At 42.2% G+C, this 14,903-nt stretch overlaps 1 protein-coding gene across 1 annotated transcript in view; it reads left to right on the forward strand.

Annotated features, from left to right (window-relative positions):
- LOC308618899 (putative ATP-dependent RNA helicase DDX60) overlaps positions 1-14,903 on the forward strand; it is an 80,002-nt gene that overhangs the window by 35,704 nt on the left and 29,395 nt on the right. The window contains exons 20-26 of the mRNA XM_081237239.1: positions 3,121-3,236; positions 4,069-4,211; positions 4,306-4,415; positions 9,355-9,459; positions 10,006-10,134; positions 11,191-11,315; positions 13,262-13,420. Of these exons, the coding sequence (XP_081093365.1) occupies positions 3,121-3,236; positions 4,069-4,211; positions 4,306-4,415; positions 9,355-9,459; positions 10,006-10,134; positions 11,191-11,315; positions 13,262-13,420 (887 nt within the window). The remainder of the gene's footprint in view (positions 1-3,120; positions 3,237-4,068; positions 4,212-4,305; positions 4,416-9,354; positions 9,460-10,005; positions 10,135-11,190; positions 11,316-13,261; positions 13,421-14,903) is intronic.

A 14,903-nucleotide genomic window follows, 5' to 3' on the forward strand; every position in this document is an offset into this window, starting at 1 on the left:
AGCCGTCTTTGGTGACCACCGTTTCAGCGGAGCAGAACTCACCACCAGGGCATAAGTTTTCCTGGACAGAGATTCCAAAAATCTGATCTTTGATCTCCAAAGCGAAGAGTTTGGGGCTATAACAATGATGTCAGTTAGGTACAGTATCTTGTCAGTCATGGTCCCAGCAGGAAACAGATGACACATGCGAAATGGAAGAATTCAAGAAGAGCTTTTTGCAAAGGTGTGTGGGTGGGGGAACTGTGCCGTTAGTGCAGTAGCCCAGGGCCAGGAGGTTACCCCTCAGCCTAAAGGGACAAGGAAAGATATGGTCACTGAGACCCACAGGGAGATTGAGCGTGCTGGCCGCTTTGCGAGGGGCAGCTGCCTTAGCCGAGGAGCACACCTGGCTCAGCGTAACCTGCCAGGAAGGCTGCCAATGGCACAAAGGCCTCACCCTCATTCCCTTCAGGTCTCTTGCCCAGGCTCTCCTTTGGCCAAAGCCAATGGAACCAGAGAGTATTGGAGCTCTTTTGAAGTAGCCTCTGTGGGTCAGTTTCCCTGGACAGAGAGAGCAGGATGGAAAATGATGGACATTTATAGAGCAAATGAAGGATACTGAGAAAGTTTTTACAGCAGAATTAAGAATATTTATTCAAAGAGACTTAAAGCATTATAAAAGAATTCTTTTGCTCCAAGGGGTTTTCAGTTTAAAGGGGAAAATGATGATAAACCTGTATTTCACTTAATTTTTCCTGTTGTAAGCTTGAAGCTACCAAGCAAGCTGTGCTTTTGATTGGTTTGAATCTGACTTACTGTGGTTTTTTTTTGCTCATTCTGTATATGCTACATCCTGAGGGCCTTGAATATTCATATTGAAAAAAAAATCCAACAGCTTTGTCTTTGCAATCGAGAACCTTGAATTGTACTCTAGTCTCAAAGCTTTGAAATGCTGTGACATGGGGTACCTCAGTTTCCCCAATTTTATGTCAGGGTAAAGCTGACGGTCTTTGGAGACTGATGTCTATTCTGGCAGAACCAAGGAAGTGTGTTATCTGTACGAAGGCTAAGGTCACCACTCAGTGGACTGGTGTATTATCTGACTAGGGCAAAACCAAATGGGCAGGGGAAGTTTTTTCTTTTTTTAAATTGTCTGGCTCTGATAATAAGTTCTTTCCAGTTGATTGCCAGGTGTCATAGTTTAATCTGTTTAAAGGAGACCACATTTGAGAATCTTCCCTAAATCTAGTTCCATTTGCTTTATTTGGTCAAAGGACATTCATTAATTCAGCAAATATATAAGGAGTGTCTCCACAATGCCAGGCACTGTTGGTGCTGGGAATGCCCAGGGTAAGTCACAGAATCATTGGAAAAAAGGGGGTAGACAGCTACGCCTACCCATGACGGTGGCAGCCCACGTCGGTGTGTATGGTGACGAGATGGATCCGTGTGACCCCACTGTGGTGATGGCAGGGAGACAGCAGGGGGACGGCTCTGCGGTGGCTGGTCAGAAAGTCTTCCAGTGGGGCGACATTGAGCCGAACTCTGCAAGTTCAAAAGGGGGTAAGAGCAGAAGGAGCAATATATGTGGAAGCTCCGGGGTAGGAAAGTTGTGGTCAAGGAACAAAGCAAAGTTCAGTGTGTCTGGAGAAAAGTGAGGGCAGGATGGGAGAGAGGCTTGAATGAAGCTGGAGAGGCAGGTGGGGGGCGGTTACCCCCAGCACAACATATACGCCCTGTTCAGGAGTTTATATTTTGTTCCACATGCAGTGGGAAGATACTGAAGAAATTTAATTGTGGACATGGCCTGTTGGAATTCATCCTTGAGATGTACCTGTTGGCTGTGATGTGAAGAATTCAGGGGATGGCCTGGGGAGCTAGGAGGGTGGCCAGGAGGGTATGGTTGACTTGGGGGCCGTGGACATGGAGAAAATGCTTAGATCTGAAAGACATTTTGGAAAGTAAGATAAAGAGGAATTATTGATGGATTGGTTATGGGAATTAAAAGAATTTGTGTCAAGATTTTCTATTGCCTGAATTTGCCAATATTTGTGTAAACTTGGCATGGTTGATTAAAGGTAATTGGAGACCATGTATGATGATTCAAGTTTCCCTGTCTTCTTTTCTTTTCTTTTTTTTTTTTTTGCGGTACGCGGGCCTCTCACTGCTGTGGCCTCTCCCGCTGTGGAGCACAGGCTCCATACGCGCAGGCCCAGCGGCCATAGCTCATGGGCCCAGCCGCTCCATGGCATGTGGGATCCCCCCAGACTGGGGCACGAACCCGTGTCCCCTGCATTGGCAGGCGGACCCCCAACCACTGCGCCACCAGGGAAGCCCTCCCTGTCTTATTTTCATTCGCTGATTTTAAATCAACTGAAAAATTATTTAATTTATTTAAACTAAACTAAAACAAACAAAAGCAGTTCACCCGTTTCTCCCATGCCCACCTGTTGCAAATACCTATTTGTTCTCTATGTCTTTGAGCTTGTTTTTGTATGTGTGTTTTTTTTTAAGATTTCACATGTGAGATCATTATTTGTCTTTTTATGTCTGATTTATTGATTTATTTCACTTAGCATAATGCCCTTGAGGTCCTTCCACGTTGTCACAAGTGGGAAGATTTCATTCCTTTTTAATGGCTGAATAATATTCCATTCTGCATATACATACCACAATTTCTTTACCCACTCATCCGTCAGTGGACACTTAGATTGCTTCATATCTTGGCTGTTATACATAGTGCTGCAGTTAACATGGGGGATGCTTATATCTTTTTGTATTCTTTGGATAAATACCCTGAAGTGGAATTGCTGGATCATATGGTAACTCTATTTTTAGTTTTTTGAGGAACCTCCATACTGTTTTCCACAGTGGCTGCACCAATTTACATTCCCACCAACAGTGCACAAGCGTTCTCTTTTCTCCACATTCTTGCCAACACTGGTTATTTGTGTTCTTTTTGATGGTGGCCATTCTGACAGATGCGAGTGATATCTCATGTGGTTTTGATTTTCATTTCTCGATGATTGGTGATGTTGAGCATCTTTTCATGTGCCTGTTGGCCATCTGTTTGTTTTCTTTGGACAAATATCTTTTCAGACCTTCTGCTCATTTTTAATGGAGAGTTTTTGTCTTTAATAGGTCCACTGTCTTGGTGGAGAAATTGGAGCAGAAGTCTGGGAGCACCTCCTTGTCATGATCCGCTGCCCCTTCCTGGCCCTTTCTGCTACCATCAGCAACCCAGAGCATCTCACCGAGTAGGCATTAGCTTCTAGTACAGATAGAATGCTTATGTATTTTGAATGTCTGAATGTCATGCTTTCTATCTGGGTTCTGGAGAGTTTCATAACTTTCTGGTGAATTTATTACCTTATCTCTGGATATTCAAGGAACAGAGTCACCCCTCCTGGCAGGTGCTGAGCAAGGCCACACTCTATAAAGGAAAATCAAGGGTTCTCCCAGCTGGATCTGCAGCTGACTAGGAAATTTTCCCCATATCTCAAAAAAGGTTCACCAGAAGTTATCGATTTATGTTTCTTTTTCTTTGTCCTTTACCAAGAAATAAGATTAAAATGGTATAATGACATGCTCTGCCATGGACCTTGAGATTTCTTATGTTGTCCCACTTTGTAGATGTTTAGAAAGATAGTGAAGCCTTATTAGTTGAAAACACCTATTATTTATTCACTGGGCTAGATTTTTGCCCACTAACAACAATTATAGCAAAGACTTCTATTTGCCAGGTGCCGTTCTAAGTGCTTTGCATATGTTAATTTATTTTAAATGGCCAACAACCCTTATGATTTATTATTTTCATTACTACTGTTAGATAGTCTTTTCCATACTGCTATTATTATTTCCATTTTAAATGTGGAAAATGAGGCCCAGAGAGATTTTGTGATCCAACCAAGAGCTTCAGCCCATGGTAAGGACGCTGGGATTCGATCTTAGGTCATCTGGCTCCAGGGCCTATTCCCTTAAGTAATTTTTAAGGCACATAAAATTTTCTTTATTTAAAATACTTTAAAATCATTTCACAGGAAGTGGTTCCATGTTCTGCCTAAATAATATGTAATTTTAATTTTTAAGGTGGCTACGATCCGTAAAACAGTACTGGGAACGAACAGACAGTATGATGGAAAAAAACACTGCTTCTTCAAGAAAGGCTGGCTGCCGCGCCAGTTCTCACCAAGACTACTTACTGATGAAGCAGTCGTATAAAGTGAGACTTGGTATGTTTGACATATTCATAGGAATTTTATCTTTTCAAGTTATTCCAACCATTGTGTGTTCATTCATTTGGAAATCCTTGCTCTTCATTTCCAGTGCTCTATGCAGAGAGATACAATGATTTAGAGAAGCACATATGTTCAGTAAACAATCATGACATTTCCTTTGACCATTTTCACCCATGTGCTGCGCTGACCACGGACCATGTGAGTGATGATTTCGCCATGTTTGTTCTGAGCCACATCGGTGGTTTGTATCATATTGCAAAGCTGCCTGGGCGACGCTCATCAGAATTACAGAATCGATGCTCTGTAACAGATATTGAACCTGAGTTTTAAGAGTAACAAGAATGCATAGTTTTCATCTGCTTCTCAGTGTTGTCTCCATCTGCAAAGCTTAAGAATGACTGGACATCTTAACCTGAAGTTTTTTGGGGTCGATTTTCTTTATTCTTTGCCCATTTTCCTTCTTCTCAGCACCTGTGTCCCATCTGTCCACCTTCGAGGACACTAACTCTTCTCTTAATGCAGCTACAACTGTGTGTGGACAGTACCTTGTACGTGTGAGAATCTGATTGCTGTGAATTAGGTCAAACAAGGAAAAGACGCTTTTCACTAGCATAGCAATCACACGACTTTTTGGTAGTGAATCAGTGAGGTGGAGGTCTTAAGGGGACCTCACTTGGTGCACTGGGGTTTGAGTGGGGGAAGATTTCTTAATTTTTCTTGCATATTATTTTTCCTTTTTCCTTCTATTTTCAGGAATGGCCCATTAAAGCTCTGGTTGCCTCTCAAAGTGATAATTAAGCAATAGTTTGCCTTCCTTCCAAGACTGGATAAGTTAAATATACTCTGAATTCTGTTGTCAGTTGAGCCTTCTAAATGGACAATTTTTAAGCCACATAGAGTTTTCTTTGTTTAAAATATTTGATGTCACAGGGAGTAGTTTGATGTTCTGCCTACATAATCATCTGGATCAGAAAGCTAATTCAGATAAATAATTAGTAAGGATAATTCTGATCCTGCCGAGCCTCTAATGGCTTTTCTTTGGAACCGGCAAAAGGCGCAGCTCCTTAGCTAGGCTTCCCAGGTCTTCTAGGAACTGGCCCCAAGTCCTTTCTGTTCATCCACTTGATGGATTTTACCTGGAAGCCCTCATGATTTATATATAAGCTAGAGTGTTTCAGCACAGATGCAAAGTGCCCATTGTCCAGACTCTGTTCATCTTTGATGATTCTTCTAATGGGAAACCTCTTCAGAATCCTCTGTGACTTCCTTAGCTCGATGGAATCTTCTCTCCATAGCACCTTGTCTATATTTTTCTTGTATGACAACAGTTATGGTCAGCTTGCTGCTGAAGTTCTTTATGTGCTTGTCTTCTTACTAGACTAAGTCCTTGAAGACAGATTTTATGTCCTTGTAGTTTGTAACTAACTGCTATGTATATAAAATTAAGATGTATATGACACAAATATAGCCAACCCAAATGGAGCACTTACTTTGGGTTCTAAGAATTTTATGTATTTTGTCTCTTTTAACCATCACAACAATTTTAGGATACATGCTGTACTGATATTCCCATTTGGCAAGTGAGGACGGTGGGGCAGAGAGAACTTGTACCCCTGAGGAAGGGGTGGGGCTGGGATGCAGTCTCAGATAGACCGCTTCCAGAGCCTGCAGTCTTATCACTGTATTCTGAACAATCTGGTGGACAAATGCCTGGGTGAGGGAGGGAGTGAGAATCACTTTATAGCCTTCGGGCTGTGATGCAGTAGCTTCTAAAAGCAACGGAATGAATCCTAGCGATGGTAATTTTCCAACAGGATTTTATTATGGAACTTTCTCTTTTGTGTGGCAGTGGCTCTATCTACACTCTAAAGAAAACTAAAATGTGGGCAAAATTCCTGTGACCTAACTCACATCCCCAGACTAGAATAGTGATGATAACCCACAAATTGATAACAAGACTCCTTTCTCTGTCTTTCTCTCCTTTTCTCTTCTCTTTCCATGTTATTTCCTGGCGTTTTTAAGTAGCGTAGTATTTTCACAGTCATTTGTTGTGTTTGGATGGTTCAGGGCAGGTAGTCTTTAAACAGCAGTGAGCACGGTGGTTGGGAGGACCTGGCGAGGCGGGCATCTTGGTCCACGTGCCTTTCCTCTATCTCAGTACCTATTACTGGAACAACTGAGAAGCTGCTCCGGCTCCTCTAACCCCATGTGACCTCTGCAAACGTCACGCTGCTGCATGAGTCTCCTTCAGGCTCCCAGATGTTGGCAATAGGAATGGGGCTTGGACAGTGTTAAATATGTATCTTGGCAGCTGTGTGTATGGGATGTTTCCTAAAGCATCAGTGATAAAAAGCAAGTCGGCCTTTCTGAACAAGGAGGTGCTTCCTGATCTTGTGTAGCAGACCTCAGATTGATGTGTGAGAGTGGGCGGCGTGGACAAGCGTAACAAGCTGCGTCAACGTAAAGAGAAGGGCCGTCCCCCTTGGGCGTCCGCTCTGTAGCTTTGTCACATGGGTGGCCCCAGAAGGGAGGGGGGCAGGATGAGTGAGCTGAGGGAGTGCCCACCTTCACCTGACGCTCGTTTCTGGCGGAGTGGAGAGTTATCCGGCCCCCCAGGGACAGCTGCAGGCTGCCGGGGGTGGGGTGGGATGACGGTGTCAGCCCCGGCAAGTGTGGGAAGAGCCGAGCCACTGGTCTTTTTCGCCTGCACATGGAGCAATGCTTCCGTCACCTGCGAGGCTGGGGATGATGTGATTTGCCCAAACAACATCGTGGGTAATGCTGTGTGTACATAAATGAAGGAGGGTGTGAATCTGTGACCTTTTATGTCTCTTCCTTTTACACCTGGGCTGGCTCAGTTTTTTTACCAGCTCGTAAGTTATCATATAGTGAAGATCAACTGAAGGGAATGCCCAGCTTTTAGCCACGAAGTCGTGAAATTGATTAAAAACATTAAGACCTGTAGGTTGGTCATTCATCAGTCACAGCGACAGTTGAGGCATCGATCACGTGCCAGGCAGTTTACTAGGCCGATGCCATGTATTACGTAATTTAATTCTGACAACAAATCCGCGGCAAAGGCAGAATTGCCCTCCATGGTAGAAATAAGGACATGCAGACTTTTTTAAAAGCTTAAAAGGCCTAAGAAATCATAAGAATTTTAGTGACCAAAACAGAAGATTTGTGTCTTAAAAATTATGATAGTTCTTGGATTTATTTTATTTTATTTAGGCAAAATAAGTTGCCACTTTTAAGTAGTAATAATAAGAGAAGAAAATGCTAACATTCCAAAATAACATATTCATGTACTATTTGGCAAAATGTAGTTTTTTCTGTTCAGTTAGTTCACTACTCAGACTGAGATGCTAAACAGTGATTCCAGGAAATCACCTGCATCCTATAGATTTTTACAAGCCTCATTCAAAGCCTGGTTGATTATTTTAATTGAAATACGTTTGACATAAAACCTTGTATAAGTTGAAGGGGTGCAGCATGTTGATTTGATACATTTATTTTGCAGTGTGTCTGCCACCTGTGTCAAGTCTGAGTCCTCATCCCTTCTTTTTTTTTCTTTAACATCTTTTACTTTTTATTATTTTTTAAATTTTATTTATTTATTTTTGGCTACGTTGAGTCTTCGTTGCTGCACGCAGGCTTTCTCTAGTCATGGCGAGCGTGGGCTACTGTTCGTTGCGGTGTGCAGGCTTTTCATTGCGGTGGCTTCTCTTGTTCCGGAGCACGGGCTCTAGGCGTGTAGGCTCAGTAATTGTGGTGCACGGGCTCAGTAGTTGTGGCTCGCAGGCTCTAGAGCGCAGACTCAGTAGTTGTGGCGCATGGGCTTAGTTGCTCCGTGGTATGTGTCATCTTCTCAGACCAGGGATAGAACCCATGGCCCCTGCAGTGGCAGGCATCTTCTTAACCACTGAGCCACCAGGGAAGCCCCTCATCCCTTTTTTGTGGTGGGACAATTAAGATCTAGTCTCTTAGCCTGTTTGGTGTTCATAATACAGCTTCGTTTTCTGTAATTACCATACTGGGCATTAGCTCTTCAAGACTTATTTCTCTACGAGTTTAAAAAGTTTAAAAAAACCTGTACTGATGTATTTATCTTGTTTGCTTTTAGCACAGTCTGTAAGGTGGCAGGACAGATATTTTGATCCTTTATTTTAGATGAGGAACTAGCATTTAGAGGTAGAATTAGAACTAGATCTTCTGATTCAAACTTGATTGCACATTCCATCGTACCAAACAAGTTTTTTCAGCTGTATTGTTTGGGGTGGCTTTTTTTAGCCCAGAACTTCCAAACCTGAGTTTCATAACTTAGCAGCTGTTTACTAAAACAAGTTCCCTATTGTCAAATAATTTTGGAGAAATCTGGATACTGTAGCCCCTTCTTGGAGATTTAATGTTTCCAGTGAGAACCCTTGAGGAAGACTATTCCTAGAATAAATCCCCCCTGTCCCAGCTTTTCTTTTGAAGAAAACCTGCCAGCATCTCAGGGATCATAGTTTCACAGGCAGTGGATTCTTAGCAACAGTGGTTGAATCCAGTAGCATTTACTGCAGTACAGGCTTTTGGAGAACAGGAATTTTTAATTTATATTTTAAAATATTTGTGGAAAAATAATGACGTGGATATCCAGAAGGCTTAGCAGAACCAAGTCAGTAACCTGGGGAGAAGTTTCCTTGAGTGTCGTGAAGGTGACCTTCAAGTTATCATAGGACTTGAGAAAATCAGATTTGCCCATTTTAGCCTGGCTTGGTGCTCAAAAGCCAGGAATCATATTCATAATTAAATGAGTTCCACTTCCAGTTACAGGGTGGAGGCTGTGTGTTCTTGTCTAAACTGAGTCTACAGATCTTTGAGCCTCCCAGCCCTCATAAGAGAATTGGCTCAGCTGAAAGGTCTTAGGAAATACACAAACCTTTTGGTGGGCTTTTGAGTTTTTTCCTTTCTTAGTAAATCAGGGACACTCTTGGTTAGTATTTTCTTTGTGCTGAGCCATTATTGAGCATGTTAGATCAGTGCTGTTTTCAGTGTCTTTGGGTTGATGATAATGAGTGATGCTGAGGCAGAGGATGGAATGTCAGATGGAATAGAAGGAATATTAAATTTTTCAATTTTATTTTATACATAGATTGAAAAGTTCGGATTCCCTTGTGATCTTACCCTTTCACCTCGAGAAATGATCCAGCTTTATGATACCATGTTTGAATTCTGGGAAAGTTGGCCCAGGGCTCAGGTAAATAGTAATTCTGCCATTATTTTGAATTGATTGAAGTGGATGGCAACTGCTGTTCACAAAGACAAGCTCTCACTCTTTCTGATCACTTGCATCTGATCTTTGAAAGTTACCTGTGGACTCTTTCCAAAATAAGGTTGCCCCTTCTCTTGACAGCCTTCCTCCTGACGGTCTGTGTTCTCCTGTAACTGGGAGGAATGCCCCTGAACTCCTGAGCATGCTTTTCCTCTTTCACTTTCTGTGATAGGACAATCCTTTCATCTCCCCTCCTATGCGCCAGGTCCTGAATTTCTGTTCCTGCCTTTCTCTCCTCTCATGCCCCTCCCTTCTCTCTGTCCATCTTTGTTCATCTCCTGTTCGGTTTTGCTGCACATTCTGCCTTAAGAGTTCACCATCCTATTATGTTTACACACCAGAAATGATGGGGAGATAGTTCAACCTCTACTCTCAAGACGCTTGTAATTCTGTTAATGAGACATATTGCTGAGAAACACTTTTGGATTTTCTTGCATGATTTCATTGAATTTTGTGGTATCCCTTTTCAAGGAGCTGTGTCCGGAGGAATTCATTCATTTTAAGAATAAAATAGTCATTCGAAAGATGGACGCTAGAAAGTATGGAGAGAGCTTAAAGGCAGAACTGACAGGCTGGGTGAAGAGCGGTCACGTCCAGGAGGTAATTATCACACGTGCTTTGGGTGAAGCACCTCTGTGTCCTTGTTCCCTTGAGATGTGCTGTGCAGTCATTACTATTTTCTGGCTTTTTTTAACCTTCAACTTCCACTGTAGGATTTTCAGTTGAGCATGAAGTCCAGTGATTCTGAGATAGACTAGAGAGAGAGAAAGGACCTGTGTCCGTGTCCTGTCCTCCGTCCCTCCCCTGACGTGCGCTCCACGTTCTGACGGCTGAGGACAGAGGGGCCCTTGCCTGGTCATGGTGCTCGGGATGGAATCACAGTGACAGCAGCTGAGAAGAGCTTTTCGTCCCTTTATCTCTTCTTCATCTGGAAAGTTTTATTTCCTTTTATGATTTTTATTTTAATTTGTAGGAACGATTTTTGTATTACAACCTTAGTCCAGGGTCCTATGAGTTATGCATATTTGTTTTAAGTAAGTTGCTGGTCTTTTTATTTTGGAGTTTGCTCTGTTGTCACATATTAAGGTTTCTGATTTTTGGGGTGTGACATATATTATAGAGTTTTCTCAGGTGAGTTTTTCCCATTCTATTTTAACTTACCTCCTGCTCCTATATAATTATATTTTATTCCACTTCTTTTGTCAAGAAAAACCTATAAAATGTATTTGTAAGTGATACATGATATAGAAACTTATATCATGTATATATATGTTACATTATGTAGAGAGAAACTGACTTATCCCACCTCCTGCCATGTAGTGGAACCAGCATCATTTACCAAATAATCCTCTTCCTGACTGATTTGTGTTGCCTTAAAAAATTGCATGTTAAATTGCACACGTGCATGCATGTGGGTATTACTGTTTATCTTTTTGTTCTCTCGTATATGATATATAAATATTGATTTATATATTTCTTTGATGGTTCTTTTGCAATCTTTTATCTTATAGTTTCATTATTTTTGTTTTTGTTACATTGTCTATTAAAGAACCACAGAAATATAGATTAGATAACTATGAAAATGTTTTAGCCAGAAGCAGGAATTCATGTCTCAATTATGCAGAACTTACAATAATTTTCTTTTCACTGCCACAGGCCAGAATGGTCCTGAGGAATCTTCGTCCTCCTTCGGTTGTTAGTTCAGAAAACATGGCAGTTATGTTTCCACGTCTTGTTGAAAAGCTATGGCAAATGGAGAAGTTACCTGCACTGTTTTTTTTGTAAGTCATTTAATTTGTTTTTGGTTGTAATTTGTATTAGATGCATTCTTTTAAGTAGAGAGAAGTTACACAAACTTGACTCTTGTAAAATAGTGTTCAGTAAGATTTTTGTTGCCCTTTTGTTATTAGAGTGCATATTTAAAACTACACCTTTGTAGTTTAGTTCTTACAAAAATAATTTTACTTGTGCTATTACATATCACCTTCTTTATTTGGTTTTCCTTCTCCATTTCTTCTCCTTTTACTATAAACTAGTGTATTTTTAATTAGGTCTTGTTAATTTTCAGTCAATACCTAGGTTTTTTACAAAAGAGATCGAATGTTTATGCACACAATTACCCCACATAAAATTAAAGTAGCCTTATAATATGCTAGTTTAAGTCCCAAGATGCCAGGAAGTCTGGAACTAGGTATAAATCTGGACCTGGTCCCTAGGTATTTCCATTTCAAAAAGTATAAAGCCCAGACTCGGGAGACATTTCTGGATTGTAGAGGTCAGTAACCCCTGGGTTTACCTGGTCTCTAGAAGGAAATAGTCACAATCCAAGAAGTTAGGATGAAAACCCCCAATTCTCTCCATCCTGCCTAAAAGAGCAAAATTTTACTGTACGATCTCACTTGTATGTGGAATCTGAAAAAGCCTTACTCATAGAAACAGAGAGTAGATTAGTGGTTGCCAGGGACATGGGGGTGAGAGAAAGGGAGAGATGCTGGTCAAAGGTACAGACTTCCAGCTATGTAATGAATAAGTCCTGAGGATCTAATTCCATCATGGTGATGACAGGTAACAATACTGTACTGCATACTTGAAAGTGGCTAAGAGTAGATTTTAAATGTTCTCACCACAAAAGGAAAAAAAGGTAACTTTGGGAGGTGGTGGTTTTGTGAACTAACCTTACTATGTCATCATTTTGCTATGTGTACCTTTATCAACTTGTCATGTTTTGTATAACTTAAACGTATACAGTGTTATATGTCAATTATGTCTCAATAAAACTGAAAACAAAATAACACAGAGAAAAGCAAAGGAGGCACTAAAATTCACAAAAGATTTGGCCATCAAGAAATCTGACTTATTTCACTAACCATAATATTCTCTAGTGAAATAAGTCAGACAGAGAAAGACAAATACTGTATGCTATCACTTATATGTGGACTCTAAAAAATAATACAAATGAATGTATAAGTAAAACAGAAACAGTCACACAGACATAGAAAACAAACTTACGGTTACCAAAGGGAAGTGGAAAAGTGGGGAGGGACAAGTTAGGGGTTTGGGATTAACAGATGCAAACTACCATATATTAGATGGGCAGCAAGGACCTACTGTACAGCACCGGGAATGATAGCCCTGGCTTGTAATAACCTAAATGGAATAGAATGTTCAAAAATACTGAATTACTATGTTGTACAACTGAAAGTAACATGATATTGTAAATCAACTATACTTTGGAAAAAAAAATATCTGGACTTACATATATTTACGTAATACTAAGCGTCTTTGATTCTGTTACAAGACAGACCTAAAGACCAGTGGAATTAGACACAAGAACAACTACAATAACAATAAAAATAAATAAAAAGGAGTAAAAAAATTTTTTCTCACCTCTTAAGAGGGGGAGGAGGTACATCTCTCTTCTGTAAATAGAGAAAATCCACTGTTTTCTGTTCCTTGCCTGTGGTGTGCCTGACCCTCTTCCAGGAGAAATCTCTCGGGGCTCTGCTTGCCATTGCCCCAGGAGGGGACTTCTTGTTTCCTGTAAGGCGGTTAATGATGGGTCTGCCGACCCAGAACACCTCGTGTGCCTGTTCAGGATGCAGCTCATAGAAGTGGGGATTAAAAGCTCAACAGCTGTGTGTCAGGATGACAGCAGTGGATGGCTGGATGACTGAACTGTATTTATCACATTACTCTCAAGGCAAGCATTCTTTTCCTTTGTTTCCAGATTTAAGTTAGGGGCTGTAGAGGGAAGCGCTGGAAGTGTGAAAAGGTTCCTAGAGATAAAGCAACAGAGCAGAAGGCCCCTCAAGGCTGATAAGGAGGCCTATGACATGGAGAAAAAGCTTCGAAAAGTTAGAAAATCCCTTGAGGCACAGAAGACAATGTGAGTATGTGACTCAACACACTGGTGGTTGGAAGGCTGAAATACGTCACAAGTCCCAACAAGAATGTACACTGGGCTACACAGACATCCTAGCTGTCCCTTATTTGCAGGCCAGTTCTGTGCTTCGGAGAACTGTGCGTGCTCCTGGCTCCTGCCTTGTTCTCGGTGTCTAATTCTGATGACTCTGGGTCTGAGATGCGTCTTCCCTTCCTCCCACCCTCCCATCCTCAGTGGCAGCCTGGTCTAGACGGGCCCGCGTCTTCCTCGGGCGATCACAGCGGTCTTCTTCTTGGACTTGGGAGCTCAAGGCTCCCCACCCTGCAGTGTAGCTGCCACCGCTCTGCTGACATTCTCATCGATGAACTTACCCACACTCCCTGTTCCTTCTCCTGGGCCATTGTTGGTGGACCGCCACGTTTGGAGTTTTGCCCTCACTTTTCCAGATCACGTCCTACTACTGTCATCCGACAACACTCAATATTTACTCTTCTCCCTGTGTGACACGTCCTCCTGAGCTTTCCCGTGACATGGCCCTTCTGCCTTGAGGTCCCTCCTTCCCGCTCGCCCCCAGAGCTTCTGCTCGTGAGTTCGCTGTCCCTCTCTGAAGCTTGCCCTCATGCCCCACTTAGATTTAGTGCCCTTTCTCCCGGGCTCTTGCTGCGCTGCAGTATTTAGCAGGTCGATTATGATGTGTTGCTGTCTTTTTCCTAAACTGTTAAGCTCTCTCATAGCAGGGACAGTGCATTTTCCTCTTTTTATTAATATATCCAGTTGTTATCGAATGACTTGGGTCCTGCTTCTCGCTGGACCCAATTACATACTCACAGATGTCGGCAGAAAGGAAAGGTTCCTTTAATCAGGATGCTGGCAATGTGGGGAGATGGTGGACTCAGTGTCCCCCCAAAACCACCTCTGAGATTCTGTTCGGCCATGGAAGTTTTAAAGGGAAGGAGGAGAGTAATCTCAGTTAATCACTGAGATGGGGGGTCAGGGTCATCGCCGTCCCCCACTGTGTGCAGGCTCATGGACTTGTGATCTTCCTCTAGGAGTTCTCTTGATCACACAGTTTGTTCGGGAGATTACTGAAGGGGAAGCCTGGGAAGAGATCTGGTTACCTGTTAATTACTGACTTTTCTCTCCTCCTTCTTCCATCTACAGAAAGAACCGATAAGTTAGGCAAAGTATTGCGTGATCAAAAGACTTGAAAGCTGTGCTTGGGCTGGAGATGAGTAAGGCACGGGATGCCTGGTGAAAAGTCACAATACAGCTCTGCTAAAGTGACAAGGAAAGGGGCTTCCTGCTGAGGGCGGTTTCCTGTAAAGAGCTGCTTACACAGTCTTAACACATTGCTTGGCAGGTCACAGCTGGTCCATAAATATCTTGCAGTGATTGGTAGTTACTTCCCTGAGAGTTGAAACAGCTTTTAGAGCTTCTCGGGCTCAGATTTTTCACATTCTGGAGCAAGTCAGGATTTCCTGCTGAC

Source organism: Mesoplodon bidens (assembly GCF_964165515.1).
Source record: "Mesoplodon bidens genome assembly, chromosome: 6".
In the NCBI taxonomy this organism is placed as follows: domain Eukaryota; kingdom Metazoa; phylum Chordata; class Mammalia; order Artiodactyla; family Ziphiidae; genus Mesoplodon; species Mesoplodon bidens.